At 35.5% G+C, this 17,970-nt stretch overlaps 1 protein-coding gene across 2 annotated transcripts in view; it reads left to right on the top strand.

The window, feature by feature from the left end:
* The window catches only part of ANGPT1 (angiopoietin 1), a 266,059-nt gene that overhangs the window by 172,764 nt on the left and 75,325 nt on the right, over nucleotides 1-17,970 (top strand). Inside the window, exon 4 of one of the 2 annotated variants that reach the window (XM_074316347.2) lies at nucleotides 12,659-12,891. In XM_074316347.2, the coding sequence (XP_074172448.1) occupies nucleotides 12,659-12,891 (233 nt within the window). The remainder of the gene's footprint in view (nucleotides 1-12,658; nucleotides 12,892-17,970) is intronic. The other variant, XM_019750655.3, reaches the window with a different exon arrangement.

Genomic DNA, 17,970 nt, shown 5'->3' on the forward strand with positions numbered 1-17,970 from the left:
GTTGTAGTCCAAAAATATTTACACATGACTTATTTATATCCTCCACCTCTTTGCCAACTCTTTAAAAAAAAAAAAAAGATTGAAGTGGTTTGCAAAAAAAAAAAAAATACAAAGAAATATAGAGCTAAATAATTTTGAATATACAAAGGAGAGCTTAAGGTGAATGTAGCAAGTATGTGAACAATAAGATTAATACTGTTTACAGTTTTGAAATATTTGCTTTTCATAATTTTGAACACTAATTTATCTAATGTTCAGTTGTTCAAAACCCACCATATCCACAAAATTAATTGATTCTATGACTAAATTCAGTGACACAAAATATTGACAGTTTGCAGCAGAATCAGAATCTATAGCAATAGAGAAAAGAATAGAGCCTTTAAAACTCTAATTTCAATTATCACTTTGCCTGTTCTTAAGCTTGTACAGAGCTACAACATTGCTGAATTTTAGATCTTACTCTAGAAAGAGGCAAAATTTATTTTGCTTCCAGAAAGTTATTTACTTGTAAAGTTGATTCAATAGTTTGTTTGTTTGTTCCTCCCCCCCCCCCCCCCCCCCCATTTAAAGCCATTTCCCTTGGACCTAATACCTGGCTAGCTTTTAGATGTGTTTTTATAAACTATGAATCATCTCAGGTAAGTGAAATGGATCTTAGACATCTCAAGAGCTGAAATGAAACATAGATTATATGATTTTGAAGTCATTGGCATTCAGGATGGACATTTCAATCAAAGCACTGACCTCTGTAGGAAAGTATATTGTATATTTAACTGCATTTCTTCTGGATATTTGGATGACGTGAAGACATTTCAGTTCGTGTGCATTATATTGAGTTAAAGACCATTGTGTTGCTAGAAACTCATTAAATGCCATTGTGTTGATGGAGCTAGAGTTTGCACCATATTCCAAACCAAGAAAGTACCTAAGAGGCCTGCTAGTTTTCTTACTTTACAGATGAAGGAATACACTGATTGGAAGTGAGTGATCTGTCCAAGGTCACACAGTTTACTAATGGCACAACTAGGAATATAACTCAGGTTTCTTTGTTCCTAGTCCTGCTCTTTCCGCTGTAGTATGTGGTCTCTGGATGCTATCTGCAACCTAGGATGATTTCCCAACTTCATGCTAAAAGTAGACCTTAATGACAACAATTATAATTAAACTTTTCCCTGAAGAAGATAAACTTGGCTGTTGGTTTAGAGTCTGAAAGGGGTCACTCATGCTCTATGACTTGTTTTACATTTATTTATCTTAGTACTGTGTCATGGGGTAAACTATAACTATAAATAAACTTGACAGGACTTGACCCTGAACTGGTTACATGATGAAATGTTCTGGAATTGAAAATCCTGTTGGAAAGTGCCATTTATCCTATTGCAGTTTCGCAGTAACCAGACACATACATATAAAAGGTATACTTTACTTCGACTATCCCTTGATTTAGGATTCCACCATGCTTTAACTTTGTCACTAAAAATGAACCCCATTTATAGTGATATGTTTCAAGATGCTATTGTGAAAGATTTCTCTAGGAATGAATAAGTAAAACAATGACAATTTTACCATTTTTAAGGCTTTTTAAAATAGTTATATAAATAACACATTTATTGTAGAAAAAAGAGAAAGTACACAAAACAAAATTAAAAACCACAATCCCGTCACATTGTGAGGGCTACCTATGTTGCTATATGTTATATGTAAAAATAGTTTTCACAAAAAGTTGTGTCATGATATACACACTGTTTTGCAGCCTGCTTTCTTGGGATATAGAAATCTTTTCTAATCAATAAATAGTCCTCTAATATCATTCTGCATGGTATTTCATTTTATAGATGTTACCTAAGGTGGTTTTAATTCATCTCTCACTAAGTATGTTACTACATATGATTTATCTTTTAAAAAATTGTCAGCATGAATTTACATTCTTCAATTCTCCTCCTGATATCTGTCTTATCTCTTGGTCCACATCTAACGCTTTAGCTGTCAGGATGTCATAAAAATACTGGGAGGCCTGAACGGCCTCATGTTTAACTATCATAACCAATGCGGCCCTTAAGTGTCATTGTATTTAGCTTTCTCCATTTCTCTGTGAATCTGTCTCTCTATCTCTTTCCTTCCCTCCTTCTCATATTCATACTTTCTTTTGTTTCTTTTCCTTCTCCTTCTTCTCCTCCTCCTCCTTCTTTTTTTAAAAAAATGTATCCGTTTCTTCCCTAATTCTAGATCATTTTGGACCTTTTGTCTTTCCATCATGATTCTTGATTCGGCACCTGGTATCATTTCCTGCTATGGAATTCTCACCATGACTGTACATTTTTTAAAGGAAACTGCTTAAAATGTGTTCTCTCTGTTCCATCAGTAAAGCTAAGTCAAGGTTCGAGCTCTCAGAAGAGCTTCGTGCAGGTCAGGTAGAAGAGGCTTCTCCATGCATCGCAGCTTCTCAGAGGAATCTGACTCCTGGTCCCAAACACATACGTGTGCTCTGCTGATGAGTTTTACCCTCATTGAATTCTAATTTCTAAGGAAAATTCAGGTTTTCTTAGATATATAAATCCTACTATTTATTGCTAATAATATCTTTTCAGGATTATAACAATTCCATTTTCCAGCAACATAGGTATTTCACAATAAATCCAGAGATTTCTGTTTTAATTTGAAATTCATTTCTGTGCAATGCTGACAAGAATGTATCTTTTACTCCTACTCTGCACCCCTTTCTTTTTTGACCACTAATTATGCCATTACTTCACATGTGGTTCCTGGGGTTATTTTTCTATCAGTGTGCTGTATCTCCTGGCATTGCCATAGCTCTGTAGTTATATGTGTCTCCCTGTTGAAGGGTCCAATGTATGTAACGGAGTGTTGGTGGAACATCTATTCTTAAACCAGGCAAACTCTTCCATGAACCACTTTTAAAAAAAAGTATTTTTCTTTATGCAAACCCAAAGTACCCATTGGTGGGTGATACACAGCATATTTTCCCTATTCTGTTTATTGTTATTGTTTATTTTTATATGCAAAATGGAATTAAAGGAACTCTGCCAAGCACCTTCTAGAGCAACAAAGAAATGTGGGACCCCCGACCCATTAAGTTCAAAACCCACCATATGGATTTTTTGGTGTATAGAAGGTCAAAGGCAAACATGAAGCTGTTCTATATGTTTTAAAATAGCTTATTGATCACCCCTACGGATTCCTTAAATGAATCGTAATCTCCCAAATGACAAGGAAGCTATTTCTACATTGTGGCATCTCTGAAATGTAGGAACAACATGCCTTTAGTCAACTAGGTCTGGTTTGGATCAGCTAATACACTTTGCAAAGGGGATTATCTAAATTAAGTTTGCTTCCTCCCCAAGGAATGTCAGGGGTTGTGTCTGGGTGTATGACTTACCAGCTTTGAGTGTGATGGGGCTTCAGCTGCCAGTTCCGTTGCATGAGGTGGCCCTTAAGAAGGTCCACCACTTCTTTGGCAGAACAAGTGGTGATATTTTATGAACAGGATAATACTCCACAATCATGCTGAGACGCCCTGCTGATTTACATCCTGACAAATTAAATGCATCACTTGTAGGGTCGAAAATGGATTTGTAGGCCTCATTGGATTCACATCTTTATCCCCTAAATGGCAAAAGGCACAAAGCAGGCATAGGATTAACAACATTTGCACTACCATTTGTTTTCCTAACAAACTAGTGTGTGTGGCAGGGGTGGGGGGAGGGTGGGGGGTGGGTGACTCCAGAAGCTTTCAGTTTGTTTTCTTTAGGATTTTTTTTTTTTCTTTTGTTTGATGCTATCCTCATCTCAAAACTTGATTTTGTTTCTTACCTCAAGGAAACAGCACTTGGAAGTGAGGGGTCAGTAACTGGCCCATATAATTGAAATTACACAACCAAGAACCCAGGAAATGAGAAGCACTAATATTTACCTTGCACATAGTGGGTTGATAAGACCACAAAGTGTGACATGTAATTATCAACTTCTATCGGATTCCCCCAGTATGTTTCCTGTCACTTGTGCTCAAAACAGTAGGAAAGAGGTGAACAGGGAAAGATGTCATAATACAAATTCCTTCAGCTGAAATAAATATGTAAATGATCTTTTGGTCTAAAGATTTGGTTAACTGACCAGGTTTCAAGGCACCTGCCCATTGCTGACTTAACCCCAACTCTTTCCAATGTGGGAGCACAGCCAGATGAAAAAACTATTCTAGAAGAAATTTTTCTGCCTCACTGTGGTATGCAGGAAGGGAAATCAACATTCCATGCATACAAAGATGGAGCACATGGGTTTTCTTAATGCCTGTGTTGAATATGCAGAGTTAAGATTAGGGAAATTCTTAATAAGACCATCCAGCGTGAAGTGAAACTACACATGATGGTTATTCTGACGTACTTTTAGCAAAACTATCTGCTGCCTACATATCTAATCTCAGGTGAACATGTGTGCCAGGTGTGTCACATACGATACTGTTAATCCTTCAACAAATTCTGAAAAGTACCTATTATTTCCATTTTATATATAACGAAACTGAAGTTTACAGAGGTGAAGTAACTTTCCTATGACCAAACAGCTAGTGTATGGCTAAATTAGGGTTCAAGTGCATGATGATTCTCTCTTTTAATTATTACAAAAACATTTTTCCAGTGTGATGCAGCCTTGAGATTAACTGATGGGGTTGTCACGTTATTTTCTTAACATAAACAAGTATGAATTTGAGGAAAAGGGTAGGCCAGTTGTTTTTGGCCTATTCCAAAAAAGACCATTATTTATTCCTCCTAATAGTGGAGTAGGAAATATAAACTATTTATTTTACCTTGGGAATTCACTGAACTTCTTTGACAAGCCTCATCTGTCTTCTAGCTGGAGTTTATGGAAAGTTATTACGTTAATTAATTTTAAGTGATTGAAATGTGTGTAATTTCAAGATATTAATTATACATTACAAACAAAGTTCTATAGTGGCATAATAAAGTATTGATTTTTAATACTTAATATGACCAAAGAAATGAAAAGTTAAATCAGTCTTTTTAATTAAAGCTATCCTCCATTTGATAAATTCTTTACAAAATACTACAGTAAAATCTTGCTAACTTCTAGCATTGAATTAGGTTGAATTATGTTAGTTGTATATAGAAGGGATCAAGGAAAAGCATTTGAATTTATACTTTTCTATTCTATATTGTAAATGGAACAGCTACAGACAATGATTGAATAGAGTATTTTTCTTTCATGCTTTTAAAAAAAATGAATTTAATGCGTACAACTTTTTTTTTCATTTAAATTTTATTAACCTCAGGATATTAGAGTGGAACAGAATTCTGAATCAAACTGGAAATACAAGGGCCATGTTAATTATTTTTCCTGATTCCTTACAACACACTAATGACTATTGATGCTGTCAATTCCATCTCTTAAATATTTTTTCCAATCTATCCTGTTCTTTCTGTTTCCACTGACTGGGTCTTAGGTCAAACTCCAATTAATTCTTGTCTCAGCCTTTGCACTGTCCTCTGTGCCTTAAGCCTTACTGTCTCTCAGACCTATCAGCCAGAGCTCTGCCACCGTCTTCTTCCTAAAATGCAAGTCAGATTACTTTCTCCTTTTGTTGAGGTACCTCCGCACACTAATTCAGCCCAACTTTTAAATCTCTGGACAGCATCTGCCCAACCCCCTAATGATTCTCTGTAACTGACTGAAGAAAGCTCAAGTCTTTTAGCATCAAACACAGTCCATGGTCATTATAATCCTAATTTGGTGGCCTTACTTCCGCAAGTCTTCTTAAATTTTATAAAGTATGGTCTATAGCTAAGAGAATGAGCTCTGAGGCCAGACTACCTGAGTTTCACTTTTCCTTGATCCTATTATAACCGACTCTGCCACATATTATCTATGTCACTTTGAGCAAGTTACTTAAGCTCTCTGTGCTTTAGTTTCCTAATTTGTAACTCAGGGGTGATGAAAACAGTAGCGCATGGCTTTGATGTGAGATTGAGTTAATGCGTATAAAGCACTAACAGTGCCAGGCACACACAGTAAGTGTTTAATTATGCTAGTTGTTAGTATCGCACCGAAGACTTAATCTTATTTCAGATATGTTTAATGTTTGACTTGTCTGCAATGCCTGCAGTTCTTGATTCAACTCACAAACTCCTGCCCACACTTCAAAACTCAGTGCAGGTATTACTCCACCCAAGACCCCTTCTCTGACTACCAAATAGACCTGGTGATTATAACTTACGTGATAACACTATACCTTGTCCCCCTAACCATTATTTCACCTATCCCATCACATCTGTTGTAGTGTGTGTGTGTGTGTGTGTGTGTGTGTGTGTACACGCACGTGTGTGTTTATCTGTCTACTATTAGGCTGTGATCTTCTGGAACACAGAGACTGTGTTTTATTTACCTTTGTCTTCATACTCCTAGGAACAGTTCTCTACACATAGTATATATAGTATTAAATGCTCTTTGAATGTTGAATGAATGATGAACGGGTAAATGTCCCAGTAGCTCTATCCCAACAAATGTCATTTTCTATGTACACACACACACACACACTCTCACATGACTGAAAAATATTACTAATGGAAAACACAAATCACATAGTTTACATTATATGTTATATTGTTCTTAACATAAGTAAAATAGAGATGGGGTTTTAACTGCTATTCTGCATCCCCCAAAACCCTTCGCATGGCACCCAGGGTTCTCAGTCTAAGGTTCACAGAAGGTTACCACATTCTGAAGTCACTAATTCAGCCCAATTTTAAAATCTCTAGACAACATCCTCTCAGACTATTCTAGACTCATGATTGTTTACATCTCTCTGATTAATAAAAAAAAAGTAACACAAATTTGACCTAAACATTAAATTATATAGAAGTGTAACATTTGAAAGTCAAAGTCCCCCTAATTCTATAACATCCACCAACACCTCCCTCTGTAGAGAATCACCAACAGATTAACAGTTCGGTGCTTATTCTTTCAGACTTTTTCTATTAATATACTAAGGCATACATGTATATGTGGAGTGTGTATATTTATGTATGTGTTTTCACAGGCACACACCCATATACAATCGCACACATACACAAGTACATATTTATATGATGTAGGGGAATACATTGTAACTATTTTTAAAGTGCTGGGTTTATTTCTACTTCATAATAATTTATCATGGATATATTACACATGTAACTATACAGCTGTACCTCATTCATTGTTATAGATGTACTATAAATTGCTCAAATTTTTAATGTGATTTAAAATTTCATGGATATTGACAAAATATCTCAGGATTTTATATCCCCTTACCCCCTCCCCCCGCCCCCAACCAATGTGTGCCTGAGCTTCTAATTTCCCCAGACCTTGCTGGCCATTTTATTAATCTTGTCTACCTTTCAGGTAGACATCTTTTCACATTTATTGGCCATTGACATTTCTTCTTCTGTGACTACCCTATTCATGTATGCTTTTTATTTTTCTATTAGATTGTTTATGCTTGCTTTATTAACTCATGTAATCTCCTTAATGAATATTAAAAGTTTTTCATGTACGTTGCAAAAATAAATCTGTCATTTATTTTTCAATCTATTTGTATAGAAACTACATTTTTATGTCATGAAATGAATCATTTTTTTTCCTTCTTGCTTTTTGGCTTCTACAACATATTTAGCTTATTCTCGTTTATCCCACACTTTAAAGCATTTGTTTGCCAATGTTTACTTGTAGTAATCTATACGTCTGTCCTCATTTTAATTACAAAAATATTTAACTTCATATTTTGAGGGAAAATATACTCTGTACAAGTATAAACTTACAGTATAAATTTAACCTGAACTTACTATACCCTTGTTTTAATGGGAAAAAGAAATATGTATGCATCTCTCTTTAAAGACCATATTTGCAACACAAGTTGACACCTCACATATGAAAAATAAAATTAAAAAATGGAAACATCTGCAGGTAGATTCGGACAAACAAAGAGAAGATTTCATCGTTTGAACATCTTCATCTGTTTCAGGGCTGTCTTTACACACACAGAGCTCAGGCAACTGTCACTGCTGTGAATTCATTGACTGATATGTTAAGAACTCTATTGTGGGAAACAATTTGAAAGGGAGAACTTTTGCTGTGAAAGTTTCAAGATGTGTTCAATGATTTCAAATATTTCCAATAAGATATGTTGGAGGAGGCAGACTGTGGAAATGAGGGGAAAAAAGTTAACCAAAAACTTCAAATAAGGTTTTGTATATGCTCAACTAGAACCTTTTACTAAAGTTCAAGGCCTAGTTATTGTGTTTATTTTACTCTTCATTAAAGTGCACCTCTACCTCAAACTAGAAGTTAAGTGCCAAAATGCTATGTATGTCTCTTCTCAAAGTGTTTCCAGAAAGATGGGAAACAGGAAGTACTGAGAATCCTGTGAGAAACTTTGTCTTTGTATATTAAGATTTAAGTGCAGTTTCATAAATTGTTGTTCCATGGAACATTAATTCTAAAAGATGCATCCTAGTAAAAACTGTTTATTTAATTTAGGCTTCTCAAAAACTTGATAATGGAACTCTTAACTAATAAAAATACTGAATACACTCTAGAAAGCAGTGCATTGGAGGTCGGAATCAGAATCCAGATTTTGGATTATGCATTTAAACCTAAACTAAACTTGTTGATGAAGGTCATCATCAGGGAAAATAGGACTACTTGGCCTATCTAATTTTAGGGCACTAGAGCTGTAATTTTGTCTTCAGATCAACCTTTATATACAAAGATATTGATGCCTATCTCCAGTGGCCTCTCCTACTTGACCTGAATAGGGAAAATGTAAGAGAACCAATAGGGCAAAATGGGATATGATCAATATATTGAATAAAAAAATGAAATTTGATGGCAGAGCGGTTAAGGCAGAGTGATGCTTAGGAAAATACCAGTTCAGATTAAATAGAAAACCTGACTTGGCAAAGAAATTTGTTTTTTATACATGTAAAAGATGAATAGGTTGAAATATTGTGAAAGACAAGCTCCCAGATTAAACAGATGTAGAGCAGCAAATACTAAAGAGATGTTAAAGTAATGCCTGATTCCTGATAAAAATAAATGGGTGGAAATAGGTAGAGATTACATTATACTAAATCAAAGTGATGAGACTCTAATGATATGTAGTTTCCACAGCACGGGGATGCTATGGGCAGATTTCTAGTCTGGTGAGTTAGACATAATATGTGCACAATTTTGGACAAGATATTTAGATTCTTACCTATAAACTGAGGTTTATACTATGTACTCAGTCTATACCACTATATTGCTTTAAGAATCAAAGGAGATAAGAGTTTTAAAATGTATACAACTATAATCATATATTATAACGTGAGCTAGCATATGAATTTTTCTGGCAAGAAAGTTTTGGATTTAAACCAGTTTGGCAATAGTGAGGAGGAAGGGCTGACTTCCCAAGTAGATAATAACCAATAGATGAGAAGTATCAAAGAAAAGGAATAGTTTTTTGGAAGCCAAGTAGGAAGAAAGATGAAACTGGAGGGGGGTGGGAGGGGAGGGTGAGCAGTCAATGAAAATGGAAGGGTCAAGAACAGATCATTCTTGCCTGAAGAAGTCTAAAAAGCTTTTTATAATATAAAGAATATACCTAATAAATAAAAGTAAAGAATTATTGGAGTACAGAAGTTATTAAAAGAATTCCAAGTGAAGAAATGCGATGAGAAAAGGACTAGAAGAGATAACTGGTAAAACCTGCCATTTGGGAAACAATGCGACAGGTTTCCGATATGCTCGTAGTTTTCATGTGTATTATTTTTTATTTGTATATTTTATTCCAAATCCTGTGAGGCGTCTATTATACAGAGCAGGTTTCTTGCTTCCATGAGCAGCCCCTTCTTTACATGAACATCTATTTTAAGATGACAAGCTATATTGATGTCTTTTATACCTGGTAGTCATAGTGTATTAAGAGATGCATAGTGAATTATCACAATGAATGTACTTTCCAACACACCAAGTATATATCCCTTCTACATAGGAAATGCAGGCCTTTTCTTCCACAAGCCAGTGTCCAGAATTGTTTTCTTAGGCACCAGGACTTCTCTGTGATCAACTTTCCATTTAAGCTCTTTCCAAATTATCCTGAAAAACAAAACAAAACAAGCAAACAAAACTCCTTTATTGACATCTCAGGTAGTGTCCATCTTAGAGTATATATGTCTTCTTGAAGAAGAAATGCATCAGAAGTAGAAAGTGGGAAAACATTGATGTAAAAAATGTTTTAAAGTGTTATGTCTGAAACAGATGTTACTTATAGCTGGTGGTGTTTTATTTGAGGTTTTCTCTAAAAATAAATCCTTAGAGTAGGAGTAGTGTCATTTTATACTTTACATGGTGCTGAGAACACTATTGGCACTTAGCAAGTAATAAATACAAGTTATAACTATAGCATGATATTTTCCGAACCAGAATGTCACCTACTGATTACTCAGCTTCTTTCAGGAGCAAAATGGTAATTCAGAATTTTGTCTAGTATTATATGACTATAGCATCCAGATTTTGATCTTTACGTTATTGTCATTTTAGTAGTTAATTGTAAGATTTCTTGGCAGTATACTATAACTCTTGTGGATTTAAAAGACAATTGTCTTATAAATTCACTGACTATGTTCTAGGGATCTTGCATCTGATCATTACCCTAGGAGAAACAAAAATAATTGAAAAGTAAACTGAGAATGAGCTAAGACATCAGCTGTGGTTAATTCTCATATCTGAAGGCCAAAAATTAATAGGCACAAAGAAAACCTCCCCTGACATCTACAGAAGTACACTAATCACTTAAGCAGTGGGTGGGATGAATACTTTAACCAACAGAAAATATTTTGTTTTGTTTATTTTCTTTTGTTTGTTTTTTAACAGTCAAGTTCTCTAACAGCAAGTTATTGACACAGAAGAAAATTCTAAAAGGTTATGAATCGTATCTATTCCTTAGAGATATTGTCTTTCATCTTGTTCTGACTTCCTGGCCTAAATTTTTCATTTCCAAAAAACATTTAAAAAATATTAAATTACTTCCCCCAAATCACTATACCCAAGATCTTTCCAAATTGAGTTTGCTTAAGGGTCAGTCAGGGCAGGACTCCTTTCATTGTTGGTATCCCGCAGAATAAAACTCAGAATAGAGACATGGCTTTTCTTATCTTGCAGAAATCACAGAGCTGCCCCTAACAGATCTTAAAGTGAAATTTTCATATGTGACTGTGAGCATGCTACCAAAGGTATTGTAAATGACAGGATCTCATACACAGAAACATCCCAGTGTTTCTGCGTGGTTCAGCAGGCACCTTTCTTGCCACGTTCTGGGTCGGTCACATTCTCTTAGAGGACAGGTTCGTTGGCAAAGATCTGGAAGGCCCATGAGCAATCCTTTCCACACTTGTTAATCTGTGTCAAAGACAATCAGATATTCTAGCTCGTCTCCCAGTATGTGGAGTTGGAAAATCTGGCTCTTCAAACATGCTCTATTTTATGATTTAAGTATTAAATTGAAAATAATCCCTAGTGTCTCCTTTATGAAAACTTATAGAATTGATTCAGTGACTGCCTCTCTCCAAGGTAAATGAAGTGCCCAGTCTGGTATGTTACATTTGAATAACACCTTGTAAACTAAGGACTGGTTGAACCTTTTGAAAATGGAACTGAGAAAACTGAGTACAGCTGTCCTCTGAGGAATACTAGTACATTATACACTCTATAAAATGTAAATGCTTTTTATTTCCAGTCAGTTGCTAGGATCCAGGAGTGCTTCTGCACTCGCTATCATTGTTAGCGTGCAATATGGGGGATATCCTCTGAAGAGTTCTGAGAGAAGGAACATTCTCAGTTGAAGACTGCATCACCCTGAAGAAAACATCCCAGGTCCTTTTATGACATCTTGCCACCAGCCTGCAACCTTCTTTTCTGGAACAATTTAGGGAGTGATTTAGGAATTGGTGAGGCCTCATTCTGAAGCTTTCTCTCTCTTAGCTTAGACATAAATATGTTAGTGGTTATGATATTGGAGCAGATATAAAAAATCCCAAGAAATCTAATTAATTGTGATTTTACATAGCTCCCTTTCTGGTCCTGTGGTTTCTGCATTGATATATTAGTCCCTGTCTCTGTAGAACTCTTGTGAAATTTAATCAGTGTTAAAGTTTTGAGAATCCCAAATGAATGAAGCAAAGTAAGTAAGAAGTAGTGTCTACATTTTGTTCAAACTTTTTTCTGAACGAATCTTATTCTTATTGGACCTATTTCCTTAATGAATGTTATACCATAACTTCTCCAGACTATAACTGGATCCAAGTCAGCTACCCTGGATATAAGATACTCCCCAGGATATAAATTATGTTTAGGAAACAAACATTTCTCTGACAACAACTGGTCTACTAATTATTCATTTCACATGTTATATATGTATGTCTCTGTGTGTGTGTGTGTGTGTGTGTGTGTGTGTGTGTGTGTGTGTGTGTAAAATCTGAGTCTCTCACAAAATATTTCCATGGTGAAATATCTAACTAAAGTTTCTAACTTTAAATAAATTCAGGCACTGGTTGAATCACAATCTTTTTGTATAGCATTTTAAACACTAAATCTTATCTTCCTTTTCTTGTAGTTTATTAGAACATAAAATCTTGGAAATGGAGGGAAGGCACAAGGAAGAGTTGGATGCCTTAAAGGAAGAGAAAGAGAATCTTCAAGGCTTGGTTACTCGTCAAACATATATAATCCAGGAACTAGAGAAACAACTGAACAGAGCGACCACCAACAACAGTGTCCTTCAGAAGCAACAGCTGGAGCTGATGGACACAGTACACAACCTCGTCAACCTCTGCACTAAAGAAGGTGGTAAGACTTTCTTCCACTTTGGGATAGTAAATATTGTATTTAATATGGAGCAAGTAAATATTCAGCATAGCTTTCTGTGTTGCATTGATTGCTGTGTAAAAGCAGTAAAATAACTTTATTTTTAGAAGCATCTCATGAATTTTGCACTGACAATTTTCTCACATTTCTAACTTCAGAGCATGTATTCATAAGCTTGAATTTGTGAATTCACAATATATTTCTAAAAGAACCTTCCACTTCCTTCTTTCTTTCTTGGTCTTTTTAGCCTTAGATAAAATCTACAATACTGTCATAGACAAATATTTGCTTTTGTGATGTTAGGCATTTAATTATATGGGACAGAAATTAGCCCATGTTAAAGATTTGTTCAGAGTGACAGAGTTTCAAGAGGGGAGAGGGAAGATTTGTCTGCAGAGAAAAGGAGATATCGAAGTTCCCAATAAATATTTTGAGGGAGAAACCATTTTTGTTATTAAGTATTTATTAAGACTTTATAAAGTCTTTATCACTTATGCTTAGTTCTGTGTGGAGAAAACCTAACCAAGGCATCTAGGCGTATTTATTCTGGGGTGTCCTTGTGACAGTGGAAATACAAGTTTTTAATATCATTAGAGTATCTGGAGCTATTTAGCCACAGGCATGTGTCTCTTTGGAAGACATCCATCCATCTGTCCATCCATCTGCCCAACGATTATTGAATGAGTGACTCCATGTGTACTTTCCTACTTCAAGCAGAACCTCTCCTCAGCCTCAGGAGAGCTCTTCAAAGTTTGGAGCTAAAGGTCATCTTCTGTAGTTCTGCTTGCTAATCAGCCTTTCTCTGAGTGAAGATGGCATGGTAAGTGGTGATGAGTGAAAGAGAACACCACTTCTATCTGCAAGTTATGATTGTCATCGAGCTGTGACTTATGTGACCATTCATGAAATAGTTCAGTATATATATATATGCAATCTATATAAGGTGGAGGCTCCTTTAATTTCAGAAGGGACTGAGCTATATGACAAACTAGCTCACTTCCATACTTCTATGTATAGATATGAATACAGAGGATAAATCTATATGAAGTGATCTTGTTTTAAAGACATTTCCCATTTCTCTATTACACTCCATTACCTTGAGTTATATCTCCTTTAGATAGTCTAAACAAGCCTTTCATATTCTTTGTAAAGAATATCTTTTAAACAGTGAGTTCCCAGAGCTCCATTTGGGTGTGCTCAGAAATGTGATTGGGAAGGAAAAAACCTGCTAATCAGTCAGAGCCTGCCAAAGCCTTGAGTTAGAGTCCACTGGAAGAAAAGCATGGTAGGATTTTGCCAGAGAATTTTAATAGCGCTCATGAGTATTTAGAAATTAAGTATGAATATGAGACATATCTATTCTCATATTGAACTGAATGCATTTGGGCAAAGATTGAAAACATATTTTTCTTATCATCTTGAGACTTAAAGCACATGGAGTTAAGTAGTTCTGTTTTTTTCATGATGTTAGAAATATCAAACCCTGGTGATTCTCACAGAGCTCGTATGTCTGCCTACTTATCATAATTTCACTTCTTTTCTAAGTATTTGTCTAATAAATGTATCTTTAAGCTTTTAGAAGCTGGGGGATGACTTCAAAATTAAAATTCCTGGCTAGGTTTGGAGTTTGGATGTAGCATCGGGGAACCAAACATCTGTTCAATTCAAGAAACATTTATTGAACAATAACAATGGCACTTCTGATACATGCTGCCTAGAGGGTATGAGAAAAATAACTGTATATATTCTATTACATAACATATTAAAAATAACAATAATACTAGAGATAGAAATTGCCTAATACCTCAGGCCTCTAGATACTTATTTTCTTTGTAATGATACAATTCTAAAACAAATCCTGATTTAACGACAGGACTTGTGATCCTAATGTAAGCCTACTGCCTTATTTTCCAATACCTTCTGTGCCCTTATTACAATAGACCTTATTTGCTTTTCATTAATCTTTTTTTTTTCTTTAACCCCAGAATTAAATATTCTAACTAAATATTTGGCCACTTAAGGACTCAAAAGAGACACAAAAATGGAAAGTACCTCTCACTAAGGTTTCCATCAAGATTTTAATTCTCTGTACATCTTCATTTTCACTGGCACTGTTGCATTTAGTTATGGTGAATTTAAATTTTTTGAATGACTAATAGCATAATACTGGCTAAATATCAGTTGCTAAAATTAACTTTTATTTCATTCTAATTCTAAAGCACATATTTCCCATCCCCTACTTTGATGACCAAAAATTCACTTATCAAATAGATTTATTATTTATCAAAGATTATATGTAAATATTCTACTTTTAAATTTAAATATATGTAAATACGCCTATAGGACTAAATGCGCCAATTTTCGAAAATGTATGTTTAAAAAACTCAAAGAGTAGTCTTCCTAACATTTTTCCAAAAACGTCATGAACTGTGTTATAATCCAAAAAGCCCAAAATTTTAATTGACCTTAAGGGTCCTCTAGTTCCAACTTGACTCAGTTATTTATGGAGACAGCTTGAATGTAATACAAGATGAGATTTTTTTTTTTTTTTTTAAGTTTTCTCTGTCCTGACAACTAATTTAACCTTTTTGAAGGTGTTTCATCATTTATAAAGTCAGGATAATTGCTCTACTTTACAGTGATAGGGAAATGACTAAATTAGATACTGCTTATAAAAGCAAAGAGCACATGACATAGCTGACTTATTAAACTTTAGTTCCTTCCTTCCCCTCCAAGTAACAAGATTTAATTAGACACAAGTTTATTAAGTGCAATCTATAAGTAAAATTTCTTTCATGGAAAATATCTCACTCTGTGATCTAGAGGGTCTGATTAGTGTCATTCAAACACCTTCTTACAGCCTCAGTTTTCTGTCTCTAAAATGGGATCATGATGCATAACTGATGAGTTTGTAGTAACTAAAAGAGGTGTGTATAAACACTGCCTGTCCAAAAATAACACCTGTCTAAAGTACAGTTATATACCGTCTTACGACATTTCAGTCAACAGTGGACCACATATGTGAAGGTGGTCCCATAAGATTAGAATAGATCTGTAAAATTCCTATTGCCTAATGACATCATAACCATTGCAATGTCATAGAGCAACAATATTACCTGTTTGTGGTGATGTTGGTGTACACAAACCTACTGTGCCGCCAGTCATATAAATTACTGCACATACAATTATGTACAGTACACAATAATTGATAATGATAATAAATGACAATGTTACTGGTTTATATATTTACTATACTATATGTTTTATCATTATTTGAGAGTGTATCCTTTCTACTTTTTTAAGAAAAAAAGGTTTGCTGTTGTAAAACAGTATCCCTATTATGCCGGCAGCAACCTCACACATCTCATGTTTACGGAGTCTTTTGATTACATCATTTGTGCTTGATTTAATCTCATGTTGTTTTGTTCATTATAGCCTCTAAGCATTCAAAATCCACTACTAATGTTTCTAGTAAGAGGCGACCTTGAGTGACTAACAGAAATGAAATTAAAATTGGATAAGGGGCACAAAGGTAGAAAATCAGAGATGGTTACTGCTCACCAGCCAGGCATGTCCCATTTCACCATAGCACGATCTTGAAGAACAAGAATAAAGTGATGGAAGCTATCAAAGGATCTGCCCCAGTGAAGCCAATGAGACTAACAAAAATTCAAGAAAGGCCTGTATCACACATGATGAATCTTCTAATGACCTGGATTGAAGACCAGGCACAGAAGCCTATCTCTTTAAGCACCATGATGATTATGGCCAAAGCAAAGAGTCTGTTGAAAGAAAACACTGGACCTGACCATGATGTTGAATTTATTGCGAGCTCTGGATGGTTTAAACGATTCAAGAACCGTTACTCATTACATAATGTGAAAGTAAGTGGTGAGTCTATGAGTGCTGATGTGGAGGCAGCTGAAGAATGTTTGGAAACTCCAGATAAGCTGATTGTGGTAGAAAATTACTTGCCAGAGCAAATATTCAATAGGATGAAACATCCTTATTCTGGAAATGGATGTCTGAAAGGACTTTGATCCATAAGGAGGCCGAGTCAATGCCAGGTCTTAAGGCTTTTAAGGACAGGCTAACAGTCTTGTTTGGGGGTAATGTCACAGGCTACAGATTGACCCCCTTTGTGATTGGGCACAGTGAGAACCCCAGAATCTTCAAGCATATCAATAGGCACACACTGCCAGTTTACTGCAGAAGCAATAAGAAGTCACGGATGACCCAGATCCTCTTCCAAAATGCCCTCCTGGATTGTAATGCCAGCAAAATCGAAAAGTACTATTTGGAGAACAACATACTTTTCAAAATTGTGCTTATTGTTGATAATGCTTCCAGACATTCTCCTTTTATCGGTCATCTTCATCCCAATATCAAAGTGGTTTTTCTCCCTCCAAACACCACCTCTTTGATCCGATCAATGGATTAAGGAGTTATAGCAGCTTTTAAAGTCTATCAGCTGAGGAGATCCTTTGCTCAGGCTATTGCTGCAACTGAGAAGAGGACTGATACAATTCTGGGAGGATTATGACATCTGTGACAGCATCAAAAGCCTCACTTGGGCCTGAGGTGGTGGCACCAAGGACTGTATGAATGGCATCTGGAAGAAGACACTCAAAAGATTGACCCATAATTTCAAAGGATTTGCCACGGAGGCAGAGGCTGCAAAAATCCACAAGGCTGTGGTTGAGACGACAAACACATTAACCTTATGTGGGTGAGGGTCACATCAAGCCTCTCCAAGGGGCCTCTGAGGAACAGGAACGGAAACGCATAGCTGGAAAAAGGCAAGAGAAAAGAAGAAAGAGAAGAACCCTCAAGAAAATTCCCAGTGAATAATTTAGCAGACACTTTTGCCAACCTCAACAAGCTTCATAAAAAGTTTTAAAAAATAGACCCCAACCCTGAAAGGTTTTTAGTCATAGAGAGGAATGTTCATGGTGCATTATCTGCTTACAAGCAAATCTATGATGGAAAAAAAAAAAAGAAAAGAAACCAAGCAAACTACCATGGACATAGTTCTGAAACGAGTAATACCTCCTCAAGAAG

The sequence above is a fragment of the Rhinolophus sinicus genome, chromosome 6, assembly GCF_057876585.1.
Source record: "Rhinolophus sinicus isolate RSI-liver-muscle chromosome 6, RSI-T2T, whole genome shotgun sequence".
In the NCBI taxonomy this organism is placed as follows: Eukaryota; Metazoa; Chordata; class Mammalia; order Chiroptera; family Rhinolophidae; genus Rhinolophus; species Rhinolophus sinicus.